The sequence below is a fragment of the Camellia sinensis genome, chromosome 2, assembly GCF_055761805.1.
Source record: "Camellia sinensis isolate YWXY chromosome 2, ASM5576180v1, whole genome shotgun sequence".
NCBI classification, from domain to species: Eukaryota; Viridiplantae; Streptophyta; class Magnoliopsida; order Ericales; family Theaceae; genus Camellia; species Camellia sinensis.
In genome coordinates, this window is record NC_138962.1 from 198,177,200 (window position 1) to 198,189,995 (window position 12,796).

At 34.4% G+C, this 12,796-nt stretch overlaps 2 protein-coding genes across 3 annotated transcripts in view; one reads left to right on the forward strand and one right to left on the reverse strand.

The window, feature by feature from the left end:
- Positions 1-10,729, forward strand: part of LOC114307585 (uncharacterized) — a 32,760-nt gene extending 22,031 nt beyond the window's left edge. For both annotated transcript variants that reach the window (XM_028252981.2, XM_028252982.2), the window contains exons 31-51: positions 41-173; positions 258-383; positions 2,786-2,830; positions 3,056-3,133; positions 3,222-3,338; positions 3,970-4,096; positions 4,175-4,275; positions 4,350-4,478; positions 5,313-5,396; positions 6,603-6,749; positions 6,876-7,007; positions 7,115-7,162; positions 7,251-7,397; positions 7,470-7,531; positions 8,031-8,184; positions 8,283-8,474; positions 8,564-8,668; positions 8,848-8,982; positions 9,507-9,746; positions 10,165-10,266; positions 10,361-10,729. In XM_028252981.2, the coding sequence (XP_028108782.1) occupies positions 41-173; positions 258-383; positions 2,786-2,830; positions 3,056-3,133; positions 3,222-3,338; positions 3,970-4,096; positions 4,175-4,275; positions 4,350-4,478; positions 5,313-5,396; positions 6,603-6,749; positions 6,876-7,007; positions 7,115-7,162; positions 7,251-7,397; positions 7,470-7,531; positions 8,031-8,184; positions 8,283-8,474; positions 8,564-8,668; positions 8,848-8,982; positions 9,507-9,746; positions 10,165-10,266; positions 10,361-10,510 (2,554 nt within the window). In that variant the 3' untranslated portion in view covers positions 10,511-10,729. The remainder of the gene's footprint in view (positions 1-40; positions 174-257; positions 384-2,785; positions 2,831-3,055; positions 3,134-3,221; positions 3,339-3,969; positions 4,097-4,174; positions 4,276-4,349; positions 4,479-5,312; positions 5,397-6,602; positions 6,750-6,875; positions 7,008-7,114; positions 7,163-7,250; positions 7,398-7,469; positions 7,532-8,030; positions 8,185-8,282; positions 8,475-8,563; positions 8,669-8,847; positions 8,983-9,506; positions 9,747-10,164; positions 10,267-10,360) is intronic.
- A 1,653-nt stretch (positions 10,730-12,382) lies between these two features.
- The window catches only part of LOC114307586 (protein transport protein Sec61 subunit beta), a 3,462-nt gene continuing 3,048 nt past the window's right edge, over positions 12,383-12,796 (reverse strand). The window contains exon 2 of the mRNA XM_028252983.2: positions 12,383-12,794. Within this exon, the coding sequence (XP_028108784.1) occupies positions 12,538-12,792 (255 nt within the window). The 5' untranslated portion in view covers positions 12,793-12,794 and the 3' untranslated portion in view covers positions 12,383-12,537. The remainder of the gene's footprint in view (positions 12,795-12,796) is intronic.

Genomic DNA, 12,796 nt, shown 5'->3' on the forward strand with positions numbered 1-12,796 from the left:
AAACAATTTTTGTTTGTGAATGATTTCTGTAATATTTCAGTGATTCCTCAACTCATATTGGAACAACTGATGGAGTTAATTCACAAGATTTTGAAAATGATGCTATTGTTAACTCATTTTCTTCTGTCTCATCCCCTGAATTGCATTCTGTGGAAACATCCAACATTGTAAAAGTGAGTGAAATTTTGTCTATTCAAGTTCGTATTTCGCTTGAGACAGTTGCTTTTTAGTTGACAAATGCTTTGTTTCGTTGCAAGGAATCGGTTGCTTCTTCACAGCCATTACCTTCAACATCTGTGATTGAACGCCTAGGAAGTAGTACTCCAGAACCTTTGTGGACCACAGGCGATGCATTGGAGAAATACGAGATTATTTCGGAGAAGGTTTCAAATAGCTTATGTAGATAGTTGTTTGTTATTTTTGCTGATGTTCTTGTCACGATTAGTGTATCTGTAGAAAATTTGCACCGTAGCTGTCCCTAGGTACATATTCATGTTTTGTGTGGTTTTAAACCAACTGCCACCCCTTTGCTTTTGATGTTGCAATGAAAGTTGCATTCGTGAATTTTCACATTTTTTATATATAGACACAGACATTAGACACGGACTTAAATCTGATTTTGTATATTTGTATGTTTGTGCAACATTATAAGAAACATGTCATCATTATGTGTTGTTCGTTAATTCATGCTAGACAACCTAGAAAGCATAGATATGGATATGGCAATACGACAAAACCTAAAAAAATAGGATGCGGGTACAACTAGTGAGTTACACATAAACTAAGAATTTTGAGAAACCACACTGTAATTTGATAATACTAACCTTTAAGAATTAGGTATTAATTTAAGTAGCTAAGTAGCTTGTTTATTTTTTAAATTTTCAGTAAGTCTTGCAGATGTTTCATTTCAATATCAAGTTTAGTATGTCCATGTTACAATAATAGAACAATCCACAACTTGGCACAAGTAAAAAATGTTGTATTCAAGTTTATTTGCTTATTTATTTATTGATATTTAATTTTCGTATTGTTATATTGTCTTCTTAATCCTTACTTTCTATGTAGTTATAGGGGATATGCATAAAACAATAAGGATTTATCAATTTGACAAATTCTATTATTTATTTTATGTTCTTCTTATAAAAAAAATTAAAAGTATTAGAAAAATATTATTGTATTTATTTTTACAATTATATTATATTATATTATATTATAATGATATGCAAGAATTGCTACAATTCTAATTTTATAAAAGAAGTAATATGTGGCTTGGAGTACCTGATACTTATCCGCGAGTATTCATATCCGTATCGGAAATGTCACTCTTTTTTAAGTATCTGTGCTTCATAGTAAACAACTAATTTGAATCGACCAGTGTTATTAAAGGCGATAGGCGCCAAGGTCTCTTGGGGCCTAGGCGCAAGGCACAAGGCACAAGGCACAAGGCGAGGTCTAGGCTTTACCGAAGTGAGGCGCACCTTTTATGTCAAAAAAATATACATAATTTAATATAAGCAAATAATTTAGGATCCAAATAAGCAAAATGAAATATTAAACATTTAAAAATATAAATACTAACAAACACTACTATTTTAACATAGACAAATGAACATTATTTCAAAATTTAACATAAAACAGTAACAAGAAGAGGGGAGAAGAAGAACAAGAAGAGGGGGAAAGAAAACTGATCAGTCCAAAGAAGGATGAGAAAGAGGAGACCAGAGAATAAGCATAAGAAGAAGATGATGAAGAAGAAGATCACAACCATGTGAAGAAGGAGATAGCAATGTAGAGAAGAGAAGTAGAGAAGACAACAATGTAGAGAAGAAAAAGAGAAGAGAATGTGAGAGAAACATAAGAAGAGAAGAAGAAGACAACAACATGAAGAATTTTTGGAGCTGTTGGACTAGATAACGAAGGCAGGCAGCAACAAAGAGTTCTTCGGAAATTAGGAATTAGGACTAAATTTTCTTCTATCATTGATTTGGGGCTAAATGCCCAATGTATTGGCATGTGTACTTAAGAGTAGAGATGTTCTATAGCTGCATTATATTAAATCAATGGTCAGATTTCAAATAAAACCAATCAAAGCAACAATATATAAAAAAAAAAAAAAGCCATCAAGGCACAGGCCTTAGGCTTTATTGTGCCTTGGCCCAGTCGCACTCCTTAAGCACAACTTATCGAAGTAGCCTGGCCTAGAACACTGTAGGGTGCAAACCTTGCCTGGATGGTACTTGGGCCTAGGCACATGCCTAGGTGCACCTTTAATAACACTGGAATCGACAACAAAGTACGTTAAATAGACACAAACTATCCACTATAGTGTTTGGCAGTTACCTTTTGGATTTATCATATTCTGGCCATATTTGGTATTTATAATACTTGATTGTTGCCATTTTTCATGTTTCTCAATTTTTAGGGTTGTGAACATTATCAATGCTGACCAATTCATCATATACTATGTGTTGCGTCTCTTGTTATACTGTACAAACGGACACTGTAGTATGCCCATCATTAACTTTATTTATATGCATAAATATGTTTAGTGTGTATCAGCACTCTTTGTGGGAGTTAAAAGCATTAGCTAGCTCCTAATCCTTTGATGTTTTACAATGCGGGTGCATCTGCGGTACCATTTGTCCACAAGGCTTATGAATCCCAGTTATAGCTCTCATGAATATCATTTTTTTGCTGTCAAAAAATTGCCTTCATATATTTTTCAAAAGTCCTTTTTCTTTAAAAATGCAACTCAACTGATAAAGTGTTTTTAATTTGGTTGCAGCTGGAAACTCAAGTAACTAATGACGCTAAAGATGCAGATATTCAGGTATCGTGCATTTTTCTTTTTTCTGGTACTACTTTAGGGAATTTATTCAGCATAGGCATATTTGTTCAGCCGATACAGTTCCATATAAGAATATGCTTTGGTATTGACTTCGTTTATTGTCTTTTTAGTTGAATCCAATATGTTGCCTATGAAATTCTTATTTAAAACTTTCTTGAGGTGCATGTCAATATATATATATATATCATATGGTACGTTTGTGTTCAGGGAGTAATTGGTGAGGTTCCTGGAATCATTCTGAGATGTGTAAGTCGAGATGAGGCCGCATTGGCTGTGGCTCAAAAGGTGTGTTAGCTTCCCAAAATTGGAATTATGCCTTTTTAATTACTTCTGTATCTTGAACCCTTGAGTGTGAATTTTCACTGTGTCACAGGTTTTCAAGGGGTTATATGAAAATGCATCAAACAATACCCATGTCGCTGCTCATCTGGCCATTCTGGCTGCCATTCGTGATGTTAGCAAGCTTGTTCTTAAGGAACTGACTAGCTGGGTATGCTTCTATTAAGTTTTCTTTTTCCTGTTGGAATAGATTTATAGCTTATAATGACTTCAGGTTCTTTGGTTTGGGTTTGACAACGAAGTATGATAGTTTCTTTCAATTGCAAACTTTCTTGTGTAGTGGCATTGTTAATTAATCCAGTGAATGTTTACTTGAATCCTTAAAGTGAAGTAGTATTACTTTTGTCATGACTGGCGATTTTGTTATGATTTCTATGTAATGCATGTGGACATAGTAAAGACTTTAATCATGGTTACCGATTAGTGATTAATAGAGATTATTAAAGTGGTCAAATCGGGGAAAAGGATATCATTTCTGCTTAAAAAGGCTTATTATTATTATTATTTTATTTTTTTATTTTGAAAATACAGTTGCTAGATAATTGAGGTCTATGTTTTTGTTTTTCTATCACGGTCTTGCAAAATAATACCATTTTATAAAGTTCTCCTATTGGTCTTATTTTCATTTTGATTTTATGTTTTAATACTGCAATGTAATGAAAGTAAATATAGATTACCTGTAATTGTAAATGGCAGTTGTCTCGATTTATTTTGGATTGACTGGTGTTGATCCTTTTGCAGTTTTTCACTATAATAAATCAGGTTGTAATTTATTTTAACAGGTGATCTACTCCGATGAGGATCGAAAGTTCAACAAAGATATTACTATTGGCCTTATTCACAATGAATTACTAAACCTTGCAGAGTACAATGTTCATATGGCTAAGCTGATTGATGCAGGAAGGAATAGTATGTATAAGTAACACTTCTCTGTATGATTACTCCTAGAGGTAGTGACATAGCTAACTAGTTGCGTATAATTTGCAGAGGCTGCAACCGAGTTTGCTATTTCCCTTATTCAAACATTGGTGATTAATGATTCCAAAGTCATTTCCGAACTTCATAATCTCGTTGATGCATTGGCAAAGGTTTGTTTCTATTTATTTTGTTTGATATGGGCAAATTTGATTGTGTCCTGTTCTGATTGATTTCTCATCTGCAGCTTGCGGCAAGGCCTGGATCTCCCGAGTCATTACAACAGCTGGTTGAGGTTGCCAGGAATCCTGTTGCTAATAATGCTGCTGTGTCTGTTGGCAAGGAGGATAGCACCAGACAAGCTAGAGAGAAAAAGGTCACCAGAAATATTCACCTTTTTTGGTTTCAAACTTAAAAACTGTTTTTGACTTTTGTCATTTTTGTTTGTTTTTAATTAACTGTTTCATGTTTTAGTCCAAATCTTTTTAATTTTTAGATGCACCCTAAGAAACACAATCACTTCCCAGCACTTGGACACACATGAAACACATTACAAGTTTGAATAAAATAACTTGGAGTCCAATGATAAACCAAAACAATGTAAATTTATACCTTGTAGGGAACGCCTTATCCTCGCCTCTTTTCTGGCTTTGTACCTTAATAAAATCTTTGTTGTTGCTGAACCAAAAAAAAAAAAAACAGAGTAAATTTATACCCTATTTTTCTTCTTTAGATTTAAAAAATAATTATTTTTGACTTAAATATTCATATATATATATGACATATAATAATTATTGATCTTTATATGACATAATAAATATATGAAATTATATATTTTGCACTTTCCACATGTGTCCTACATTTTTGAAAATTTATATGTCGACGTGTCGTGTCCGTGTTGTGTCAAAAAGTTAACTAAAGACAAACAAAAAAAAAACCTTTACATTTCCTTTTTATTGGTCACTAGTGAACTTTTTCAAATTTTTACATAAATATTTTACTTTTGAGGTGCATCTAAAATGTAAAAAAATTTACTAAAATATGAAAACTGAAGGCATCAAAAAAAAAAAAAAAAAACAAAACAAAAACAAAAAAACTTGAAACAGGTTTCAAAACATAGATATGAAATGGTTATGGCCAGTTAGTTTTTTATATTCTCGGTCAGTTTAACATTCTGTGTGTCCTGACATATCTATATCTGCTGGAACAGGCTCCTGGTCATGCTGTAGCAAGCAGGGAAGACTATAATGTTGTTGAGTCAATGGAACCTGATCCTGCTGGTTTTCGTGAGCAGGTATCTATGACCTTACGTAGTAGAAACTAGAAAGTAATTTGCTTTATGTTTTAGCCATGGCTTAAAATTGGTTATTACCTTTGCATGACCCTGGGGCTGTTTGGTGCAGGGCTTGTGGAGTTGCTTATATCTTTTTTTTTGTAATTCTGTGCTAGAGTGTTTGGTGCACTTTTTGCATACAACTTATGATGCAGAAATTGTTTAAATAAGTTTGAAAAAAGTTCATTATTGGGAAGCGGGGGTGAAAAGGTGCTTTTAGCTTCTGCTTTGTGTTTATAAACTTTTAGCTTGCTGGAAGTTGTACCAACCAGGCCTATTATCCTTGGCTTCCATTATGGTTGGGAACTTATGTGTAGGTCTTAATAGGTGGACTTATTGTCCAATAGGTCCTGTGATAATTAGCAACATTTTTCATCAAGCACTATTAAAAAATATCATTAATTGTTAATTTTCAGCAATAGTTCAAAAAATTTGTCACAAAAAGCATTACTAATTATAAGTTTTAGCGACATTTTAAAAAAATCATCACAAAAAAGTCGCTAATTTTTAACTTTCAGCGACAATTTGAAAATTAGTCATAGAAAAAGTTACTAATTGTAAGTTTTAGCGACAATTTATTAAAATCATGACAAAAAAAACAATAATTGTCAATTTTTAGCGACATACAAAAAATCGTCAAAAAATATTATTTTTAGTGACAATTTTATTAGGACTAATTTTTAATAGGACTTGATGGAAATTAAGTTCAACTATTAGTGCCTATTGGTAAATATTGGCTGGATTAAAACTGCGGCTGTATCGGCTTGTTGTCGAGTTTTCTGACCTTTATTAGTCCTGGACTCATGGCATTATGACCATTATGTGCCATTTTAGCTGTTTACACCATTTTTAATTTGATGAGTACCTTATAAACTCTTTCAGATGTCATTTTCTTCACCAGCTTTTTCAATAAAAAATCTGGGAAAATCTATTATGCTCAATTTATGCATTGATATGTCAAAATAGGAAGATAGTACAATGAATAGCTAGAGAGTTCAAATTGTTAATGGTGGGGTCCCCCTCTGTTCCTTTTTTGGGTGGGGATGGTGTTGGATTCGACGAATTCCTCTTTAAATAATCGATATGAAGCTGGGGAAATGACTAAATATTTTTGTACTTATAATTTTATATGTTTCTTACCTATTGGAACATGCATTTTTTTTGTAGGTTTCTTCGTTGTTTGTGGAATGGTACAGGATATGTGAACTTCCTGGTACAAATGATGCAGCTTGTGCCCATTTCGTCTTACAATTGCAGCAAAGTGGACTGCTGAAAGGAGATGATATGTCAGATCGTTTTTTCCGCTCCCTGATGGTAATTTTCTCTGAAGTTACATCTACATAATAATTAGTTTTAAACTGTTATCCCCTAATTTTGTTCTCCCCTCTTTTTCTTTTTTCCTTATTTTTATTTTTGTATTTTTATTTTTTTAAAACTCAGGAACTTTCTGTATCGCATTGCCTATCTTCTGAGGTGATTAGTTCTGGCCCTCAGCAATCATCTCAACAAGTCCAGCCCCTCTCCTTCCTTGCTATCGATATCTATGCAAAACTTGTCTTTTCAATCTTAAAGGTAGAGCTATATTTGCCTCTGGATCTAGATATATATATATACATATTTTTCCGTTCCTTTTTTCCCCATTATTTTTCATGCCTTGACTTTCCATGTGATTTTGCTAGTTTTATCCGGTGGACCAGGGATCAAACAAACTCTCTCTTTTGCCCAAGGTTTGACTCCCGGCTTGATAGTTATATCAGTTCTTTTGTTGCTTATCTGGAAGCAGTGCTTTTCCCTAAGTGTTTGGTGTCTGCACAGGTTCTGGGAGTGACTATGAGACTTGTTCAGAAAGATGCAGAGGAGAAGAAGTCATCTTTTAATCCAAGGCCATATTTCAGGTTGTTCATTAACTTGCTGCTCGACCTGGGTTCAATTGACCTTGTCTTTGATGGTGCAAACTTTCAGGTAAGGTGTTTCTGTATTTGCTTTATCCATTGTTGTCTCCATTAAATGACTAATCGTAGTGTGTATGTTCAGGTTTTGACAGCTTTTGCAAATGCATTCCATGCTCTACAGCCCCTTAATGTTCCCGGATTCAGGTTCATTTATTACTCGCTTCCTTACCTGTACAATAAGGTTCAACTTATAGTTTATACAACCCAGATTTGGATCTCGATGTTGACTAACAATCAATCGTTTACCCAGCAGCATGAATGGTTACTGCTTTGGTTGGAGATATGGATGTTGATGGACATTTTTGGTTAATTTGCGAAGCATAGCTTTTAAAGTGACTGTTATGTGCCTGTTGATTATGTAACTTTTGGTGTTGTTGGCATTGATACTCACTACGTTAAGCTCATAATAGTTTCTGTCTACTCTGTATGTTGTTGTGCATGTTTGAAAGATAGGTACTTGCTAAAAGTGACAAAAACTAATGCTTTACAGTGTGTTAATTTGTATTAAATTTCTGAATAATTGCTGATGGCAAGGTGCTAAATTATCGAACCCTAGTCATAACCTGTCTTAGATTGCAGATATAATTTAAAATGCTGTCTGAATTTTTGGGACCACTTGCTTACTTGGTTGAAATGATTTCAGCTTTGCATGGCTTGAACTGGTGAGCCACAGAAGTTTTATGCCAAAATTGCTCACTGGAAACGCTCAGAAGGGGTGGCCATATATGCAACGCTTGCTGGTTGATTTGTTTCAATTCCTGGAGCCATTCTTGAGAAATGCTGAACTTAGAGAGCCGGTTTGCCTAATTTCCCCAATGTGTACTCGTTTTTTTGCCTCCCATTATTGCCTGTTACTGATTGCACCCTTGTATCCTTTTGGTTTAAACTTTTACAGGTTCATTTTCTGTATAAAGGCACACTAAGGGTGTTGCTAGTGCTACTTCATGATTTCCCCGAGTTCCTCTGCGATTATCATTTCAGCTTCTGTGATGTCATTCCTCCAAGCTGTATACAGATGCGAAACATAATCCTTAGTGCATTTCCTCGTAATATGAGGTTACCAGACCCATCTACTCCAAATCTGAAGGTGTCTCATTGAGCATAATTGACTACCTTTTAAATCGTTTAATAGATTTCAACTCATCCCAAACCAACTCTTCTATTTCATTTGTACAGATTGATCTGTTAGCTGAGATCAGTCAATCTCCGCGTATTCTCTCTGAAGTTGATGCAGCTCTTAAAGTGAAGATGATTAAGGGTGATGTAGATGAGTATCTGAAGGTATCTGAATTTTAGCCGACTAACATTTCATATCAAGAACTCAAAAACATGAAGATGGAGTTCTTGTGTTTCTTTTTCGTTCAAATTCTTTGTAATCAATTCTACAATGTCTAGTTGCTTTTTTGTTGCCTTTTCTTTCCCTTATGTGATTGGTCTTTTCATTTCAAAATTATATGCAGACAAGGCAACAGGGGTCTTCGTTTTTAACTGAATTGAAACAGAAACTGTTGCTTCCACCAAGTGATGCTGCCCAGGCTGGGACACAGTATAATGTACCATTAATCAACTCCCTTGTGCTTTATGTTGGAATGCAGGTGTGTCCATGCATATCTTTTATTATTATTTTTTTTATTTTTAATCTTTAATTTTTTATTTTTCTTTTTCAGTATGCAATAGTGCTAATCTAACTAATTCACCCATTCCGGCCACCAAATTATGAATTTTAGTATGAATTAAATAGATTTGAGGTCAATCCATGGATTCATAAATTCAGTTCGCAAATTTAGTCCAATGAATTCACAAATGCACCTTGAACCTTTATTGGACCAGTCACAGTGATTGATGAGCACAACGCAACCGTATTTATGGTGTGTTGCACACATCATATTTTGCTGTGTATGGACTGATTAATGAAACAAATATTGAATGTACTCAAATTATATTTGTTTCAATGTCAGGAAAATCCCGACTTTAGAATAATATGAGGTTTTATCTGAATTAATTTTTTTCCAACAATCTCATATTATTCTTGGGTTATTTTCTTTATATTCCCTCTCTCCCTCTCTTACCCTTCTTGCACTCGGATTTTTGAACTCATCTTTGGTCAATCATACTGTAGGCTATTCAGCAGCTGCAAGCAAGAACTCCTCCTCATGCACAGTCAATGGCCAGTAGCGTTCCATTAGCTGTATTCTTAGTTGGTGCTGCCTTGGACATCTTCCAGACATTAATAATGGATCTAGATACTGAAGGGCGCTACCTCTTTTTGAATGCAATTGCTAACCAACTACGTTATCCAAACAACCATACACATTATTTCTCGTTCATCCTCCTTTACCTATTCGCCGAATCAAACCAGGTGAGCTAAACCTCTCTATTTGTAGTTTACTTGTTACCTTATGATCTGTAATTTTTCATTCCTGTTGATGGTCAAGTAGTTTATCTTCTGGAGAATTTAAATTTTTTTTGCACGTGATATGGCTTTAGTATATCAAAGCCTTGATCAGATGATAATTTCTTCAATCTCTTCAGTAAAAGTTGTTTTACATGTTTTAAAAGTACCAGAGTAAATTTTTAAGATATCTTTGATAGAATTAATTTATTTCAAGCACTAATTATGTTCTGGGAAGTATATTTATCAAAATTAGATTGCATGCCTCTATAGTGTCTGTTATGCTTCTAGAAGGTTCAAGCACTGTCATTTTCGAGTCATCCAGTGAATAAGATTATTGACATGATTATGTCTCTCATGGGATATTCTCTTTCACGCTGAACAGGAAATCATTCAGGAGCAAATTACAAGAGTTCTATTGGAACGCCTGATCGTTAACAGACCTCATCCATGGGGGCTTTTGATTACTTTCATTGAGCTGATTAAGGTAATTTTGTGTTTTCATTCACTCATAGTGCACAATTTGCTTGTGTGCAAGTCTTGGGCGTTTTACGAAGTAGTTGTGTTTTTTGTCAAATCAGAATCCTAGATACAACTTCTGGAGCCGGTCTTTTACGAGGTGTGCACCGGAGATAGAGAAACTCTTTGAATCAGTCTCAAGATCATGTGGGGGACCAAAACCTGTAGACGAGGGCGTGGTCTCAGGTGGGATATCTGACAACATGCACTAATTCTTTCGGCGCTTGGAAACCCTGTTGTATTTTATTCATTATTTTCCAAAACACGGCCAATCTGTTGTTGTGATTAGTTGAATTTTAGTTGATATGCTAGTAAAACAGTTCTAATGTAAATATTTCTTTTTTATTGTTTCATTTCTAGACAATGAAGCTCGCAACTATTTTGGACATTACGATTCTTGAGTAATGGGCATTAGATTTGAATCTTGATTAGCTTTTTGATCTTCGATTATGAAGGAAGATTTGTATGCTTATACGACGATGAGTTGTGTTACGCTAATCTTCTAGTTAGTCGAATAATAGTGCAATTCTAGTCAAGTCTAATCTGCCTGGGCTTTAAGGGGTTGAACTCAGTCTTTCAGTTGGTGATCGAACTTTACAGTGCTGTTGGGCTTGGCGTGCCCAATCTGTCATCTACTTTGAATTGTTCAAATTGTTCATTTGTAATGACTTGATCTGCAGAGAGAAGTTATTAGGTAAAAAAAATCAAATTTATCGGATGTTGGTCAAACATATTAGTAGCCAGATTATTTTTTTTCTTGAAAAAAAAAATGAATTAAATTTTTCATCCAATCATTAAAATAGAAATGTCTAATTAATTTTTAGTTAGATTTTTTTGGCATGAACAATTGCACTAGCTAATTGGTGGACTAGTTTTTTTGTGTTCGAGTTTTTGTTAGAGAAGATGTTTTGCAGCATCTTTCTAGGAAGTAACCTAACCTAAGCATCTTTCCTCTTGAAAAAACTTGTTGATTGGTCAGAGACCTATGTTTGGTTTTGTTTTGGGAGAGTAGTTTTTAAGAATTGCTTTGGGGAGAGAGTTTAGAATTTTTTTTGATTTGTTTGGTTGTGTATTTTGAAAGTAATTTTGGAGTTGGGGAATTTGGAATGATTTGATATTTTGTTATAATTGAGTAGATGTGTGTGAGAGAAAAAGTGATTGCGAAGAAGGGAGGAGAGAGAAAAAGTGATTGGAAGAAGGGAGGAGAGAGAAAAAGTGATTGGTTGATAGGTAAGAGAGTGATTTTGAAAATTGTTTTGAAAAATTTACAAACCAAACAAAATTTTAAATTTTTTTTTTTCATAATCACTTTACAAATCCAAACCAAACATACTTTTGTGTCAAAGTTGTTTGTTTGGTACATCTTTTACTCACAGTTTTATGAAGCAGAAAAAGTTTAAATAAGATGATTAATACTTTTTGAACAGATCCAACATGTTGGCGGGGGGGAAGTACTTTCAGTTAATATTTTTTGATTATTAAAATTTAATTTATAATAAATTGTAACAAACAGATTCAATATGTTTGGGAAGTGGAAAATAGTAGTAAATTTTAATAGAAATAACTACACTACAAGTTCTTCCCATTAAAATATTATTAAGATTTAGTGCTCAGAAGGCCAATTAACAGTAGTAGATTGCTCACTCAGAAGGTCCATCGATTTTTCATTTAAGATACTGCGACACATGTCATGTACTCCATTGAAAGGGTATGAAGGACCCGAACCATCTTTTATGACATACATTCCTGTGGATCTCTGGAAATTTATTTTGAAATTTAAAGTTTCACATAAGAAAATCTCCTCATCTTTCTTATCTTCGCCTGCCAAAATGGACTTGCAGTTTTTGAAAATATAGACACTAAGAACACAAACAATATCCCCAAATTGCCTCAAAACTCACAAGAAGATGAATCTTTAGAGCAACTCATTTCTTCTGTGCCCTTGGTCAAAGAAGATGAAAATTCCATTGTGAACTCTTTCGATTATTCTTTGTTTGTGATTTCATTTCAATTCTAATGTGTTCTCTTGGCTCTCATTGGAGCTTCTTGTTGGCTGGCCAATCTTTGGGAGTCCCCTGATGCACTTGATGATAATAAAATAGAAAATATAATGATGAAATTGTTCTTCCCAACTCATTCATCAAATAATCAAATATTCAAAAGCAGTAATGACACAACAATTCAAAATCCGGAATTCAGTAATTTTAGCCAGCTAGAGCCAACCAGAACAACCTCTCTATCAAGCCTCTTGGCGAACGAAGTACAGCTTACCCATGACATGAAGAACGGCAACAAATGCTATGAAACCGATGCTCATTATAAGAACAACATTGGGAGAAATCTTGAGTCCTGGGGCATCATCTGTGTAAAACTGGAGCATGGTGCTGCTTGCTCCTCCTGCAGCCCCACCACCACTTGTCGTCCTCCTCCTACGCAGATTGGCAGCTGCTGCTGCTGCACTTCCTCTTGGGGGTGCTGCTCCATTTATAGCCATTTCT